This window comes from Pygocentrus nattereri, chromosome 2 (genome assembly GCF_015220715.1).
Source record: "Pygocentrus nattereri isolate fPygNat1 chromosome 2, fPygNat1.pri, whole genome shotgun sequence".
Taxonomy (NCBI): domain Eukaryota; kingdom Metazoa; phylum Chordata; class Actinopteri; order Characiformes; family Serrasalmidae; genus Pygocentrus; species Pygocentrus nattereri.
The window spans coordinates 21608327-21625595 of NC_051212.1; the positions used below are offsets into that span (position 1 = coordinate 21608327).

A 17269-nucleotide genomic window follows, 5' to 3' on the forward strand; every position below is an offset into this window, starting at 1 on the left:
GATTTTTATTTAAACTATCACTTTAACTATTCTAATACCTACAGAGGGTCTTATGTGTTTATGCACATCAAACGCTTCAAGGTGGGCCTGACTCTGAACCCCCTGTGGAGAAACAGAGAGGCTGTGTGTGAGGGGCTGATGTATATTGATCTTGTGTGTGTATGGTGTCAGCAATTGTGCTGAGAGCTGACCCAAGCTTCTTTATTTTCGCCCCAGTCATCTGTCTTTGTAAGCAGAGTGATGCAGACATTACCTAGATCCAAACTGTCACTGCACTCAGTCGTACACATGCAGACTAGTATTTATACCTTCTTAGGATGTGGAATCATAGATATGTCTGGCTATCCGTGCTCGCGTGCACTGGCTTTATCATTTATATGATACAAACAAATGTTTATCAGGTTTAATGCTAGTAACAAGCAGCATGGTGGTATATCTTACCAGTAAGTCTTTCAGAGCAAGATATAGGCCTAATCACTGGCATGGTTATTTGTGAATTTTGTTCAGAAGCCAAAAGTAGCAAGTAAGAAAGCCTTATGTGTTTGCTGTCCGGTACTGTGTTTAGCAGGAAAAATATCTTTGTTCTTTTGTGTGGTGGTTATGACGGCTATATCTGTGTTTGTGTGCATTTATTTGTTTTTTGTTTGTGTGTGGAATTGTATGATAATTTTTCCTGACTGGTAGAGGTTGATAAATAATATTGCATAAATATTGTATTATTTAACTTTTCATATTTTTAACATAAATTAAGAACACTGTTACCTTTTAAATTTTTCTAAAAATGGATTTCTTTCTTAATCCACAAGCACATCACAATTCTGTTGTATCTATTCGGAATAATGATATTATGTAAGATGAAATATTGACTTAAAAATTGTTTAAGGCTCTAAATGTTAAAATGCATCCAGCTGTTAGTAAATTGAATCGCAGTGCCTGCAGCTGGCCGTTTCTTCTGTTAATAATTTTCCTCTGAGCTTAAGCAGCTTTGGTCCTTCTGTTCTGCTCAAAGTTGAACATTATTGGTTGCGGTTACCAGGATCTCTGTAATCAAATTATACTTTTATATATACTACATAATCTATGGTGTATATAAAGAGTTGTTACTGTATTATCTGTAACCCCACTATGTTCAACCCTCACTAGCAAAGGCTAAGGTCAGGTGATAACAGGCTGCTTCACTAATTCTAAACAGAAACAGGATGTTGATTCAGACCTTTTTCAAAAGAATTCATATGGTATTATGTTCACATGCCTGTGTTTAAGCTAGAATTGACATCAGACATGATTAAACAGCACCACTAGTTAATCACAACACTGCAAGTTCCCATACAAACACTAGTGGTAAGTAGCATTATGCTACCTTGTTTGAAAAATGAAAGGCTGCTTATAAAGGATTCTGAATTGAATATTGCCATGTAATGACACACAACTGGCAGATCTTCATGATTTTACCACTGTATTTGGTTCTCAGTACTAACAAAACAAAACAGTTCATAAAATGTCTGAAAGCCCATGTTTTATTTTATATTCTGTAGTGTCTACACCAACCCAGTTGTAGTTTGTCTTTCTCCTAAACTTAGCACTCCACTGACCCAAACACATACAGCAGAGACTCATGCATGCTGAATTAAGTTCTCTCCTGCTGTTCCGAAGTAGGAGAGTAAAATGGGGAAAAAATCACCGCTGTGACTGTTATTATTTACATCTCTTCCTGTTGTGTGCATTTTTCCAGGTTTTAGGGCACCAGCCACTTCATGAGTTATGAATATTAAATATTACTCCTAACATCGTGCTGCGCCATACATAGAACACGGCCGCCATGTCCATCAAAAATTCAAATCATGTCATACGTCATTCAAGCATTTGCGACTAGAATGCTTCCTTCGGTATTGCAAAAGTGTTGTGATGGGCTCAAGTGTTTGGATTATATTGCGTTTTTATAATAAAATATGCAGACCAGAGTGCAGTGTTTGTGGAGAGCCAAAAAGGTAGGTAGGGTTCCAAGTTTTCACTAAGTGAATGTTATAACAGTACACTGAGTTTACTTTCAATTTAAAAAATAAGAAGAATGTAATAGATATAAAAATTTATACAAGCGTAAAATATATTGGGTTCATCGAGTGAGGAGGAGCATTTAGGGCAGGGCTGGCAAAAGTTGGATTTTGCCCACCAGAAAGTTTCTGTAATCTGGCATTTTTACTTTCTGACTTTCTTATTTTACTTTAAAAGTTGCTTTCCGTACTTTAATATCAAAATTATCAAAATCTATGTTTTTGTTGTGTGTTATGTATGATATGTTATGTTGGAGATGGAGCTGCCGGGTAGAAGGAGAAGAGGTAGACCTCAGAAAAGGTTTATGGATGTAGTGATGGTGGACATGGAGATGGTTGGTGTAAAAGTAGAGGAGGCAGTGGATAGGGCAAGATAGAGGCAGATGATCCGCTGTGGCGACCCCTAAAGGGAGCAGCCGAAAGAAGAAGAAGATCAAAATATAGCGAAAAATAATTTAAGGGGGAAAAAAAGAATTTGAACTCTGCCTACATTCTTTATTTGCATACTTTTTTTTCTCTGTTTGGCCGTTTTGGCCCACTGCAAACGTTAAACTTTGGCCCCCCCATGACAAAAAGTCTGGGCACCCCTGATTTAGGCTAACTTTCTGTCTGCCAAGAGAAATAACTGATTTTGGGCAACCAACATTTTTTTGGTCTATGTAGATGCACTTATGTGCATGTGTGTGTACACTGCTAGTGTATCTAGTGCAGCATATGCTGAGGAGGAGAGGCCTGCAGGCTAAAGACCATCCTTCTGCCACCCTGGCAAGATTCCTTCGATGACTCTGTGTTTGTGTGTTGCTCTGTCGTTAACTTTAAGGCTTAACTGTGACTCCCCTGCACAAGCCCCCTCCCCGATTACGTGCACAGGTAATATTATACATGGTACACACACACAGTTCATACACACTAATCCACAGGTCACACCATCCAAACACTTTTAATACTTTTCACACCACCTTCATACTGACTGGAATGACACCCTCTCTCTATTTTATTTTTCCTTTTTTTCTCTCTCACTCTGTCCTCACTATGCTGAATTATTCAGCAGTTGTGTAGTGAATGGACCCCTGTCTGTCCTCTTAATTGCAGCAGAAGAGAAAAATGCCAAATCTACACAAAGTAGCCTACTCACTCATAAAAAGTGATAATCACTGAGAGAAAGGAAACTAGAAATGTAGGAAAATTGTAGTTTCATTCCCTTAAGAAATTTGTGAGTGTGTGCCCCAATAGTCAGCTTTTTCTTTTGGAAAGAGATTGTAATGCTACCTTTACCTGCTGCTTGACTCTTCACTTCTTCTTGTTTTAAGTTAAGTTTAGCTTGAGTGCATGGAACCACAAATAAATGCAGTTATGCTTTGGAGGTTCAGTCTGCTTCAGTGTGACTCACTGCAAGAAAATAGCTAAGCATTGGGTGGCTATTACCATACAGCAGCTAGCTGTAGACTTGAAAGTTTTAGAAGTAGATAAATTTCTTCTGACTCTCATCTACATCTACAAAAAAACAGTATTGGAAATAGGTAATAAATATTAAATAATATGCACACAATGTTGTATTCACTGTTAAAACATTATGCTGTTATGGGGCTTTTAAAAGCTGTTAGGTTAAGGTAGTGTAAATATAAATAGTCTAAAAGTATGATTTTTTTTAACTAAGACAACATTGTGCTAATTATTTTTAAATATCACCCAGGCCTGTTAGAATGTGTAAAGCATACAGCTGAAAGGTTTGGGTGTGTGAGAGTGCTGACCTGTTTGTATCAAGCTGGATCAGAAAGAGAGCAGAGCAAAGCACTGAATCCAGCCTGATCCAGCTCTAATCAATTCTGGATCCTTACACACATACATGGCACACCATCAACTCTCTCTTCTTACTGTCCCCTCTCTGTCTGAGAGGCGGTGTTGTATTGCTGTAGATCGATGCAAATACTCATACAGAAGCAGAAAGCTGCTGCTGCAGCTATTAGCAGCGCTTCCTCTCTCAGGCGCTGGTGGTATTTGTCACGCTCTGACAGCAGAGCCTCCACTCATACTGACCTGAGAACAGCCAAATGCCGCAGCCTTTCTCTGGCACATTCATAACCGCAGCACTCGGTGTCACTGTATTCCTGGGGGTGTATTCCTTCAGCCTTCAGCTTGTCGTCCACATTACATTTCACATTAATACTGTTACTAACACGTACAGGAGAGACGTTTATATAGTGCTGTTCAGCTGACAGATGTGTTCAGTTGGCATTTGAATTGTTAAATATAGCTCAGTTCTCAAACATCTGATTTCTTAAACCCCAACAAACAGCAGAAATTCAGTCTTAATATTGCAAATCTTGGGTTGGAACTACCCAGAGTTCTGTATGGTTTTTGGTCTCTGTTAGTTACCTCTTAGTTTTCTTATTTTACATCCTTTTTGTTTGTTTTGGGATTTTAAGTGTTGTAAAATGTGTTCATGTTGAATGTTTTGATATTTAATGTTTGGAAACTTTTAAATGTTTCTGTTATTTAAACCATGATGATATTGTGTGTTCAGATTGGCCAGTCTACGTTATAGTTATGTAGTTGAAACTGGTTCCTCATGTTCCACAGCTGTTTTGCTGTGTCATCGCAAGTTGTGCTATTTTGGTTATCCTCGTCTTTGTTTTGAAACTGTTCCAAAACAACTATTAGTAAAGCTTCTCAAAGAGGCTGGCAAGTCTTCAGTGTGGCTACACACCTGCTGCATTGCTGTTCATTGATGCTTAAAGCTAATGTATCTTAATGTTCTTTGCCTTGAATGCATTTTTTATGGCTACTTAAGTAAATGCCATTTAATGGCTTGTTTGATAAGAGAATGTAGTTTATGATGTTGTTAAATAAGTAAGCATAGCATTGTTTAGTGAAGGAATGCAGACTGCTACCTTGTTTTATAAGAGAATGCAGCTTCTCACCTTGTTGAATAAGTGAATGCAGCTTATAACTTTATATTGTTTAATATATGAATACAGTGTATTACATTGTTTGACACCTGAATGCAACATAGAGCTTATCATATTGTTTAATAAGTAAAAGTAATGTATTGCTTATTACATTTTTAATTAGGCAGTACAGCTTATTATGTTTAATGTATTACATATTACATACGTGTAGCTTTATACATTGCTTATTAAGGGGCTGATGCACAGCATCTGTGTGTGTGTGTGTGTGTGTGTGTGTGTGTGTGTGTGTGTGTGTCTGTCTGTCTGTTTCCATTACATTTCTCTAAGCATGTTGGTTTGAGGCCATCATGAAGTGAGGAGGGCTTTAGAGGTGACCTTCATACAGGCTCACACACTCTCACACACACACAAGCTCTTGTTTAGGCACAGATTTCTCCAGATTCAGGGAGCCAGACTGATGCACCTCTACCTGCAGGTGTAAGTGGCTTATTTTAGCCTTTTTATAGACAAGTTTAACCATCCACTGTCTGGAAATCAGTCAGTAATGAGCTGTCACAAAGGAGAAAAGCACACTATGAAATATTCCTCACGTGGTGTACTTTTTTTTCTCATAATCACTCAGCAGCCACATTATTCCTTGATTTATTCACGCTCCTGTCATTGTAGCTCACTGTGTGTGCTGTACGTTTTAGTTATTTAAATAGCTTTGTTGAGCTGGGTCCAGTCTTGCCAACTTAGTGACTTTGTCGCTATATTTAGCGACTTTTCTGACCCCTCTAGTGACTTTTTTTTTTTATTAAAAAGTGACTAGCAAAAAATCTAGTGACTTTTTCTGGTGTTATTGGAGACTTTTGGAGACTTTGAGGTGAACACACATGCTCTTTAATTACTGTCCTCAGCGAGCAGCAGGTGCTGCCGTGAGCCCCATCCCACAGCACTCACAGTGCTCAGTCTCACAGTCAGAGCAGACCCACACCACTCCACAGCCACCCTGCGCATGCCCAAAGCCACCGCTGACCCCACCCCCTACTTACTGAGTGGGGGATATATCTATCTATATATATATATATATATATATATATATATATATATATATTTTATTTTATTTTTTTTTTTTTTTTTTTTTTTTTTGAAAAAGACAGAAAACTAAGTAACTATGCCAAAATGTCTATTTTAAGGTCAGTCTGCCGGTCGGTCCCAAGCCCAGATAAAGGAGGAGGGTTGAACGTAGAGTAGCACTTCTACCCCACATAACAGTCTTTTTAATAATTTGATATGCTAACATTTAACAAAACAGGACAAAATTGATTTATGTAGTTTATGTAAAAATGATTTATGTAATGTGGGTCTAGACAAAGCATTAAAGTCATGAAGTTATTTTGAGAAGTGATGGCCTATTTCAAAGGCAAAAAAAGAAGAATCAACAGAAGAAGTTCATTTATTCAGAGATCATTTGTAGTTCCAGCGTATTTAGGGTGTTTTTTTACTCACTTTTCTCTATTCACAGCATTATTCCTTTATTCTACAGCTTCAAATACACGCAAATGTGTATTTATGCTGCAAATTGGGCTATGAAGTCATTTAGCGACTTCTAGTGACTTTTAGGACAGCCAACAGCTACTTTCCTTACTGAGGAGTTGGCAACACTCAGTGTGTCTCAATCAGGAAGAATATATGAATAAATGTCTTTCCCTGTCTGTTTTTATTTTCCAGAATTTTCAGGCTCTTCCCAAGCTGCCAGTGCAGATCACTAAGAAGCAGTATATTCAAGGTAAAGGATATAAAAAAGTTAAAATATTAATTTCATATACATTTTTAGTGCTTGATGTGTGGTCAAAGCACATTTTCCTCTGCACCTATTCACATATGCACATCTGGCCCTGAGTTTTTCTTGTTCAGATAGTACTGAACTATGGCAGGAGTAGAAATAGAGGAGTAGAAATTGTTTTTAACAATTATATTACAGCATTCGAAAAAATTCAAAATGCATTGTTTTCATTGTATTACATTTTTCATGAGTATATATCATATGTCTACAGACTCTACCTATCTCCCAGTTCAATTACAGTGATAAACTGTATAAGCAAGAGTTCAGCGAAAAGATTTTCACAGATCACATAGATCAGAGCCTCTGCTTAATGCTGGCGTCTGACTTCTGTATGTCCTAGAATCTCCACTTGGTCAGTTCCTCCCCCTCTGTTGCTCTCTGTGCCTCTTATTTTACATTTTTTTTCCATCCTCTACAATGACGCTGGTCTTATCTGTTCTTACTCTTGGTGAGCCTTTCCTCTCTGCTGTTTTGTCCCTCTCTGTTTTGCTCCTTTCCACTTTATGCCTCTCTTTGCCCTTCATTTTGCCCTGCGTTTTACAGCAGCTCTATATCACGGTCTCAGAGGCATTGATGTGTTGGAACAGTGTGTTAGTTTTCGTCCCTATGCACACCCATCAATCTCTTCATGGCGTCCCTTCACTTACCTTCATCTCCCTCACTGAGGTTTTTCTGTCCTGTTCTGTTCTATTCTTATATGTTCTGTCTGTTCTGTTCTGTTCTGTTCTGTTCTGTTCTATTATTTTATGTTCTGTTCTATTATTTTAAGTTCTGTTCTGTTCTGTTCTTCTGAAGTCTCCAAAACAGAATAAAAATATCTTTTGGTTTGTTTCAAGGGGAACCAATATTTTAACAGAATAATCAGTTTGCTAATTTATTAAGTTTGTTATGAGACCCAGTAGTTGTATTCTGTATTTATTAGTACATGACTACACATAAAGGCTATGGAATTTTACTGTTTCTGAGTTAGTAAATAGAGGAAAGACATAAATGTTAAGCTAGTGGGATGTACACGATGAGAAAATTAACCAGTGACAGATTTCAAATTAACATTTCTATTAGGAATCATTACATTTTTGGAATCGTTGTTCATAACAAAACATTGTTCGTTTTGTTTTGTTATTCCTCCAATTGGTCTGGATCCCTGGTTCTGACCCATTCTGTTCTCGTTAAAATATTTCTTGTCATTGTTTTACTAATTGTTGTAATTGTGTTACTAGTTTTCTAAGCTGGTTTGCAGTTTGATTGTATTTGTATAAACATTTAAGGAAATAATTTGGTAAAAGAACATTTTTCCATTTACTCCTGATATCTCACAGTTGAAACTGGTTTGGTGTGCAAATTTTGCCTGTTTCGTTTTGCACTGGAGCTACATGGCTAATGTTGCTAACAAACACTAGTCAAAAGACACCTAATAGTTTATGCAAAACCATGTCCAAAAAATCTCCTGCTTAGTCCACCTTCGGGAGTGTTTAAGGTTGCCCAGACTTAATAGGGCAGAGTAAGGTTTGCTGTCAAATATAAAATGCTAATGGGTACATTTTTGTTTATAGTTTGCAGTAAGTCATACTGTCCTAAATCACACAGACAACTCCTTACAATGTTAATGAAGACCTGCAGTTTAAGCTGGTTCAGTGAAGTTCTGGGGATGTATTTACGGAAACCGGTGACTATTGACTTCTGATGTTTGTTAGCAATGTTAGACTCGTAGTTCTAGTGTGAAACTAAAGCAAAATTTGGACACAATGCCTTGGTTGCTCAGCTACATCTGGGGTAAGTGCAAAATTATGTAAAATAGATTTTTCACCAAACCATTTCTTTAAACCCATGGGACTGCTTGTAATCCCAATTCCTTACTCTCATAACTCCATAACATGCACAGTAGCTTCATAGTAGTTACTGAATTTATAGTAACATCTAACTTGTACATATTAAGATTAATAACAAAGTGATAATCAGTTTAATTGATTACTTTGTGATTGGCTGTGATTACAGGAAAGGAGGAAGAGTTTGTGACTGTCCATCCACGCTCCATGTTCATACCCCAAGAAGGCTGGACCTTCCTCTCTGCAGGTGAGACCCTCAGAAAGAGATGATTAGTTGATGTTGGCTGACTTTTTGGTTAACTAATGCTACTGCTATTGTCTGGGCTTCTGTTTTCTACCACTGCCTAAGGCTCTCCTTTACAAAACTTGGGAAAATATGTGTAAAAGACTGTCAAGACTGAAGCATGTAGATCTTCATGTAGGCTGTAGAACATTCAAGACCAGAAGCAGTCTTCTCACTGTCCCTGACCACAAGAGTGCATCTGAGATGTAAGAGAGAGCGCTGTACAGTGATACACTTGTCACTGCTTGTTGTTCCTGCAGGGAGTCTAGTGTGTGCATGTGTAAGTGAAAGTGGTCTGAGCATATTTCTGTATAAGCAAGACAGTTAGACTGAAGTGTGTCTGGGTTTTTTTGTGAACGGTCCATAGGAACAGAGCAGGCTTCAATAATTAGTCAATAAAGTTAATTATGGAAGAAAGGCAATACATTGTTTATGCAAAAACAAAATATAAACAAATCTGTATTTATTTATTTATTTTATTTAATATACATGTTTGGTGTTTATGTAAGTTAAAACATTTAAGAATTGACTCATATTTTTCACAATTTACAACTGACAATCATATAAGTCAGTATCCACTAATGTTACTGGTTATTGAATCCATCAAGGCGCTGGGCTCTTAGTGGAATTTCAGTTGTCCTAAAGAACTTGATGATCATCAATTAGTCCTAAACAATATTTTAGAGTGAAAAGTTCAGCTTTTCTGATTGGTTAGGGCCGTTTCTGACTGCACAGTGTTTGACAGTGGTGTAGCCATAAACAATGTAAACAACCTCAGGGCAGCATTAATTTTTCCATTTTACTAAAACTTTTATTTTCTGGTTGCTGTAGGCCTTTGAATCTGTATAAGAGGTTATAACAGTAGACTTGTGTTCAACCAGTAATGATTATGAGAACCGTGGTGGTTAATTTTGGTGGCCAGCACAAGCAGAAAATTGGCAAAACACCTTTCCTTCAGTACAGTCCCACTCAACTCAAATCCAACAGTGGAAGCCCAAATTTACTTTAAATCTTTCAATGGAAATGACAGTATTGTTCTTTATTTGGCAATCAGTAGTTCATTCATGTTAGAGCAGCATATTTCTAAAAGCCTTTTTAAAGTTTTTCAGGAAAAACCTTTTTCACTGAACATCCTCAAAGACTGCAGTACAGGAATGTATGGGGTGCTAAGGCTTTTGTTGTTTCATTGGACAACAAAAGGAAATTGTCACGCTGAGGGAACTTTGACTGATGGCATTGTTGTGACGAAAGCAAAGTGTGAGGAAACAGCGGAAAGTAATGATAGTTGACAAATAAATAGAAGTAACTCAGTTATACCCACTGCAAAAAAGGGAGAAGTAGCTGTCAGTTACACCCATCCCAAAACTGTCTCAGAGCGAAAGAAGGAGGGAAAGAGGAGGATAGAGAGCAAGAAAATAAGCCTTAGATGCAGAGAGAATGGGAGAAGAGAGTCAGGAAGGTCACTTAAATGGTTGTGGCCTCTGTTGTCCTTATTAAATGGCCTCAAGGACATTCTTATAGAGTGCGTCCACTTTAATGGGTCTATGTTTGTTCTGGCTGTGTTTCCTGTGTGAGAGACAGAGTAAAAGTTCCTGTCCTTAAGTAGCCTTGTCTCATTGAATTGGGTGATGTGTCCTGCTGTCACCAGAAGGAGAACCGAAAGGGAGACAGACAGCCCATAACAAGGACGAAGCTATCCCTCGTTCCCTGGATGGCCGGTGGCCTCTATGTCACAAGCTAACCTCCTCTCCACCTCTGTTTTCTTTTCTTTTCTGTTCTTCTACTCTCTCCTGAAAGTCCTCAAATGACCCCACAATCCTTTGCTTTACCTTTTCCTGTCAACATGATCATTTCCAGGCCTGCTAATGGTGCTTTTGCTGAGCCCTGTAAAGAAAACTGCAAATCCCATGATTCCATGCAGGCTCTTTCTGAAAGGCCTCTCAGTACTGTGTCAATGACGGCGTTTTTCCTGGAAGCACTGCGTAAAGCCCCAGAAGAGCAAGCCATCCCAAGTGCTGTTCTATAGTCAGCGAGGGCCGGGATTATCGTGCTCTGGTCAGTGTGAGTTAGAGGTGCAGAACTGACACAGAATCAGCTGGCAGGCTATTTTTACTGAAAGTTAATACCATTCAGAGACAGTCTGGGTCAAACCAGAGGCCCTCTCACTCCCAAATGTGCACTTAGAGGGTTCAGTTATTACATTACTAACTCAACAATGATCACACACTTCAGCATTAGAACCACACATACTACATCCTCAGTATGTGTTCACTTTGGTATGAACAGGCAGGCAGACAGACCAAATGATATGGCAGTTTAAACCTAGAGTAATTTGTTGTGTTATGCAATATTCTGTAAAGCAGTATTATATCCCTCAGCCTCAGTGGTTTAACAGAATTCACAATTTTATAGTACATTGAGGTTTGAGTTTATTTTCTCACTACAGTACCCAGCATGCATTATGCAAATACATCATACAACCATTGGAAATCCCTGTGGTGTCAACCAGTTCTGACTGCAAGCCTAGCCACTGATCAAAGCTGAAAAAACAACCAAGCTAGCATTAGTGCAACAAAAATGGATGCCACAGACCTTTTTACCCTTTCAGCCAAAGAAAAGAAGCTGTCCATCCATGCTCTATGCTCAGTAAAGTACCTCAGTATAGTAGTCTTTCAGGTACTTTACTGAGGTAAATTACTTCTATAGCCAGCTACATTACTAACTTTAGCTTTTAGCTTGTCCTCCTCCATAAGTAATTTCTGTCAGTTGAGTAATTGATTGTGATAATGATTTAAAGATTCGCCAGCTAACGAAAAAAACTTGTGTTTCAGATTCTTGAACATACCACCTCCCTCCTTTGATGCTGTTTTGGACACTCTTAGCTTTATATTTAGACCCTTTATATTTAGAAATAAATTCATATTTTTCTATCTTCGTCTGAAATAACAATTTGGATTGTTCAGAAAATGTCTTTAAAATTTTGAAAAACACATTTAATCAGGTGTCTCCAAACATTTGACTGGCAGTGTGTTGTGCTGCTAGAAAGACTATGAACCATTTAGAGTTCTCTGAATTTCTACTTAAATCTGACCTAATTGTGATAAAGAGAACCCTTCAAGATAAACAGCACAAACAATTATATGGTTTCATTCATTTTTTGAACAATAAGATCCAGCATTAAATGTCTCTGTTTGCAAAAATATAACTTGTGTGACCCCCTTCTATCAAACGTTTTCTGTAAATGTTGATCAGTCTTGCATTTTGACTTGGAGAATTTTTTATTCCTCATCACAGAGTTGCTTCAACTCACGGGCACTGAAGGGCTTTCTTGCATGATCTCATACAGGAGGTTCCTCCACAGCACATCTGTTGGATTAAAATCTGGATGTTGACTTCTGTTGACTTATTTGGTTGACTGCGTGTTTAGAGATGTCTTGCTGCAGGTCCAGCTTCTACAATGCTTCAGGACAGGTACAATGAAATTCTCCTGTAGAATTTCCTGATACAATCCAGAATTCATCATACCATCAAAGGATGGCAAACCATCCTGGTCCTGTGGCAGCAAAATAGTACCAGTACCACCACCGTATTTCATAACTGGGATAAGGTTCTTATGCTGGAATGCTTTGTTCAGTTTTTGCCAAGCATAACATTTTTCTTTTAAACCATACATTTTTCGCCAATTTAGCTACATAACATCCTTGTAGTAGTCTTGGCTCGTATGGGTGGTCTCTTGGAAGCTTTAAATAGGCAGCAGTGTTCTTCTGGGGAAGTAGTGGCTTTCCCTCTGCTTACATCGCATTCATGTTCAGTTTTTGCCTGTAGGTGGACTCAAGAACCCTGACACTAGCCAGTGCAAGAGCACACTACAGATCTTTAGATGTTACCTTGGGGTTCTTTGAGCTGTTGTAGAATATTAAACTCCTTACTCTTAAAGAGTTTTATAACCTCCTCTGGCCTACTGAGCATTGACTCAGCATCAGCTGTTTTTTTCATATCTTCAGAAATCTCTTTTAACCGAGGCATGATGTGCTCTCACAAATGTGCGTAGTTTAGACTCCGGGTAGTGTGTTGTCATCCAGTTGACTGCACCTCCTGATCCTGATCATCCCCTGTGCTGCTAAACTGATAATCTTAGAGGTTCACATACTTTTGCAAAGACATTTAATGTAGAATCACTTTGTTCAGTTTGTTTGGGTTCTGATTATCTGTATTGTTATGATTTGGATGACAGTCTGATGACATTTCCATCAAATTTAATATAGAAATTTAGAGGGTTCAAAAAGGGTTTAAAAGGGTTCACACTCACTGTATGTATATTGATTCTCTCTACAAACTCAAAATCTAAGATCGGAAGTGTGTGTGTGTGTGTGTGTGTGTGTGTGTGTGTGTGTGTGTGTGTGTGTGTGTGTGTGTGTGTGTGTGTGTGTGTGTGTGTGTGTGTGTGTGTGTGTGAGACAGAGAAGTGAGGGAAAAATGAGCCCAGTAATATCTGAGGTCACTTGACCCTCCCTTGGGAAATACTGACTCACATGCATCTATCTTTAGAGCCCCTTTTGATCATGAATCAATATGAATCCAAGTTTAACCAGCCTAAAACCGCTCTGAAATAGAGCTTCTTACAATGATTTTTGATGCACTTGATTCATTTCATTAAATATTATAGAATAGTCTTTAAAAACACATTAAATACACAAATTTGTTTTGGTGGAATTGTTTACATAGTAGTGAAACATAGACAATAAAAAAGAACCAAGAGTTTTTTGTTGTAGTTTTTTGAAAACGAATTTAAATTTAGTTCAAGAAATGCAAATATGTAATGAACATTATTACAGTTGATTTTGATGAATTATGGAGTTCCAAAATCATATTTGAATCTGCACGTCCAGGCTGGTGCATGATGGTGCATCAAGGGTTACTGTTGTTAATGAAAACTGTTACTAAAATAAAATAGGAAGGTAAATGTACTTGACAGCTGTGATAAATATCAGGTTTTAATATCTAGTTTTAAAAAACAGAAACGAATAGAGAATCAGATCTGTGCTTTACGTGATTTGGGAATACTTTAGGTGTATGTGATCTTGTGTGTCTGCTTTATTAAACTTTGTGAGTGAAGCAGAATGTGAGGCATGATGGAATGAAACTCGATTCCACTGTCACAAACCACCATGGCGACAGAGTGACAAAGACTTTGTGACTGACACATTGTGACCAACACGCCTGTCGTCATACCTCACTTTTGCTGTGTGTGTAGATATACTGGTGACTGACTGTAGTTTTTATAAAGCTGTAATACAATTTCACACCCTGCAGCCAGATATTAACTCCTTAAAATCTAGACATTTTGCTCAGTTATTAATCTTAAGGATTATTATTCTGTAACTATTCTGAAATGAACCAAGGTATATAGCTATGTAATTGATGGGAAATCTGAAACAGCTCCTCAGAGTTAAAAGTAATATTCCATTATTGAATTGACTGTATACTAAGGTGCATCAGGTCAGCCTTAATTGGATATCATCAATGATGGACAAATAACCCGATGACAAAGTAGAAAAGGTGATAATCAAGAGAACAGAGTTTGTGCGGTGTTACTGATAATCACAATTTTCTAACTGGAAAATATTATGTGAGTGATTTTCAGATATTGCCCAGGCCTAGTGGCAGGTAAAGCTTGATTGAGTTTTGTTTTAATAGATGTTGTTTGTTGACCTGTTTTTGTGTGTTTTGCTGTCTCACTCCAGCTGTTTGCTTTACCAGAGAAGTCTGCATTGACTTTCTCATAATGACCAGAATCACTGATCGATCCAGTCACCTGATCATAGCCAATTACATCTTACAGTGCTCTCTCTCGCGCTCTCTCTCGCGCTCTCTCTCTCGCTCTCTCTCTCGCTCTCTCTCTCGCTCTCTCTCGCGCTCTCTCTCTCGCTCTCTCTCTCGCTCTCTCTCTCGCTCTCTCTCGCTCTCTCTCTCGCTCTCTCTCTCTCTCCTTCCCTCTGCTCTTCCTTCTTTCTTTTTCTTTATATTTGTATATATATATATATATATATATATATATATATATATATATACAGTATACATATATATATATATATATATATATATATATATATATATATATATATATATATATATATACACATATACATACAGTACTGTGCTCATTTTTAAACAATTTACCTCAGCAGTGAGTTTATCACAATATACATTAGAATATAGTCATATTCATAATTAAAATAATAATTCCATTGTTTCAAACTAGTACAAGATGAATATTGTCTGTGTATGTGGACTGCGTATGTGTATGTATGTATATACACTGTAGCTGTGACAAATTCTAACAGACATAAAAGTAGAATGAATTTTCACGCTATGCAGGGGCCCACAGAATTGATAACCGGTTATGTTTTTAATGAATGTATACAGTACTGTGCAGACGTTTTAGGGATCTATGCAATTTTTTTTAACAATCACTATGTATTATTTATAAAAAAATTATATGTGTGTGTGTATATATATATATATATATATCATGGGTGCCTAAGACCTTCGCACAGTACTGTGTGTGTGTGTGTGTGTGTGTGTGTGTGTGTGTGTGTGTCTGTGTCTGTGTCTGTGTCTGTATATATACAGTATCTCACAAGAGTGAGTACACACTTCACATATCTTTTCATGGGACAACACTATAGAAATGAAACTTGGATATAACTTAAAGCAGTCAGTGTACAGCTTGTATAGCAGTATAGATTTACTGTCCTCTGAAAATAACTCAACACACAGCTATTAATGTCTAAATAGCTGTCAACGCAAGTGAACATGTCCAAATTTTGCTCAAGGTGTCAATATTTTGTGTGACTACCATTATTATCTAGCACTAACTGAATCCTCTTGGGCATGGAATTCACCAGAGCTGCACAGGTTGCTACTGTAATCCTCTTCCACTCCTCCATGATGACATCACAGAGCTGGTGGATGTTAGACAACTTGCCCTCCTCAACCTTCTGCTTGAGGATGCCCCACAAGGTGCTCAGTTGGGTTTAGGTCTGAAGACATACTTGGTCAGTCCATCACCTTTACCTTCAGCAAGGCACTTGTCATCTCGGCGGTGTGTTTGGGGTCATTATTGAGTTGGAAAACTGCCATGCAGTGCACTTTCCGAAGGGAAGGGATCATGCTCTGCTTCAGAATGTCACAGTACATGGTGGAATTCAATTTTCCCTCAATGAACCGCAGCTCCCCATTTTTCTCTCTCTCTCTCTCTCTCTCTCTGTCTCTCTGTCTCTTTCTCTCTGTCTCTTTCTCTCTGTCTCTTTCTCTCTCTCTCTCCTCACAGTTCACTCCAGATAAACAAATGCATCCTGAACACTGACACTTAAAAAAAATAATACAATAAAGGAAAATCTTCCTCTTGAGAATGGGAGAGTATTTTAAGATGGAGGATGTTTGTGTGTGTGTACGTGAGGGAAGGTGAGTCAGCGCTCAGTTTCCTGCAGCAGGCAGCAGTACACACACATACACACACACACACACACACACACACACACTCTCACTCACTCACTCAGTTGGTGTTGCAGTGTGAGCTCATCCTCTCTCACATTCTCTTTTATGTGACAGAGAGACTGCTGGGGGGATTACTGTTCATGCTGACAGAGAGGGAGGGCAACACACCCACCAATACACACACACTGATTTAGCCTACACACTGTCTCCTCATTCTCCCCATCTTCATTCTCTCTCTAATCAAATTTTCCCTCTCTTGCTAAATGCTGTTTTTCTTCTCACTCACCCTTCTACACTTTCTCTCTATGCTTTTCTTTGAAAGCTGTTCAGATACTGTAGGTGCTAATTTCTTTCTGCCTATTGTCTGGTGAAAAAGATGATTCTGTTTGTGTGTGTATGTTTTCAGGACAGCAATCCTGTTTTTTGTTGGAAAGCCACATTTAAACGGGGCTAACCTATAAGACTGGGAACAACAAAGTGGTTTAGGATTAGGCAAAGGACATGTCGTTTTTAAAGTACTCTGCGATTCAAAACTTTGGATCCACTCATCATGTTAATCATTTTTTGTGATTCTGTAATATAGTTAGATTTAGATATTATAAATTAGACACAAAAAATCTGTTTTAGTTGTTTACTCAAGTATATAGAGAATACCAATTCTACAGGTAAGTATTTATTATATTTTGACCAAGATATCTGCCTCAAGCATTGATCGCCACCTTTTGAAAAATGTGTAATTCTGCACATGAATGTTATCATAGATTAACGTTCTCAGTCGATCCTCAGTACAGTCTTCTCAGTCATTATGGAACTATGTACAGCTTTGTTTATCATTCTGAACATATCAGTTTGTATAGCTTCCTAATAACGAT

General features: G+C 38.0%; 1 protein-coding gene across 1 annotated transcript in view; it reads left to right on the plus strand.

The window, feature by feature from the left end:
* Positions 1-17269, plus strand: part of poln (polymerase (DNA directed) nu) — an 85555-nt gene that overhangs the window by 41565 nt on the left and 26721 nt on the right. The window contains exons 17-18 of the mRNA XM_037543725.1: positions 6674-6731; positions 8784-8861. Of these exons, the coding sequence (XP_037399622.1) occupies positions 6674-6731; positions 8784-8861 (136 nt within the window). The remainder of the gene's footprint in view (positions 1-6673; positions 6732-8783; positions 8862-17269) is intronic.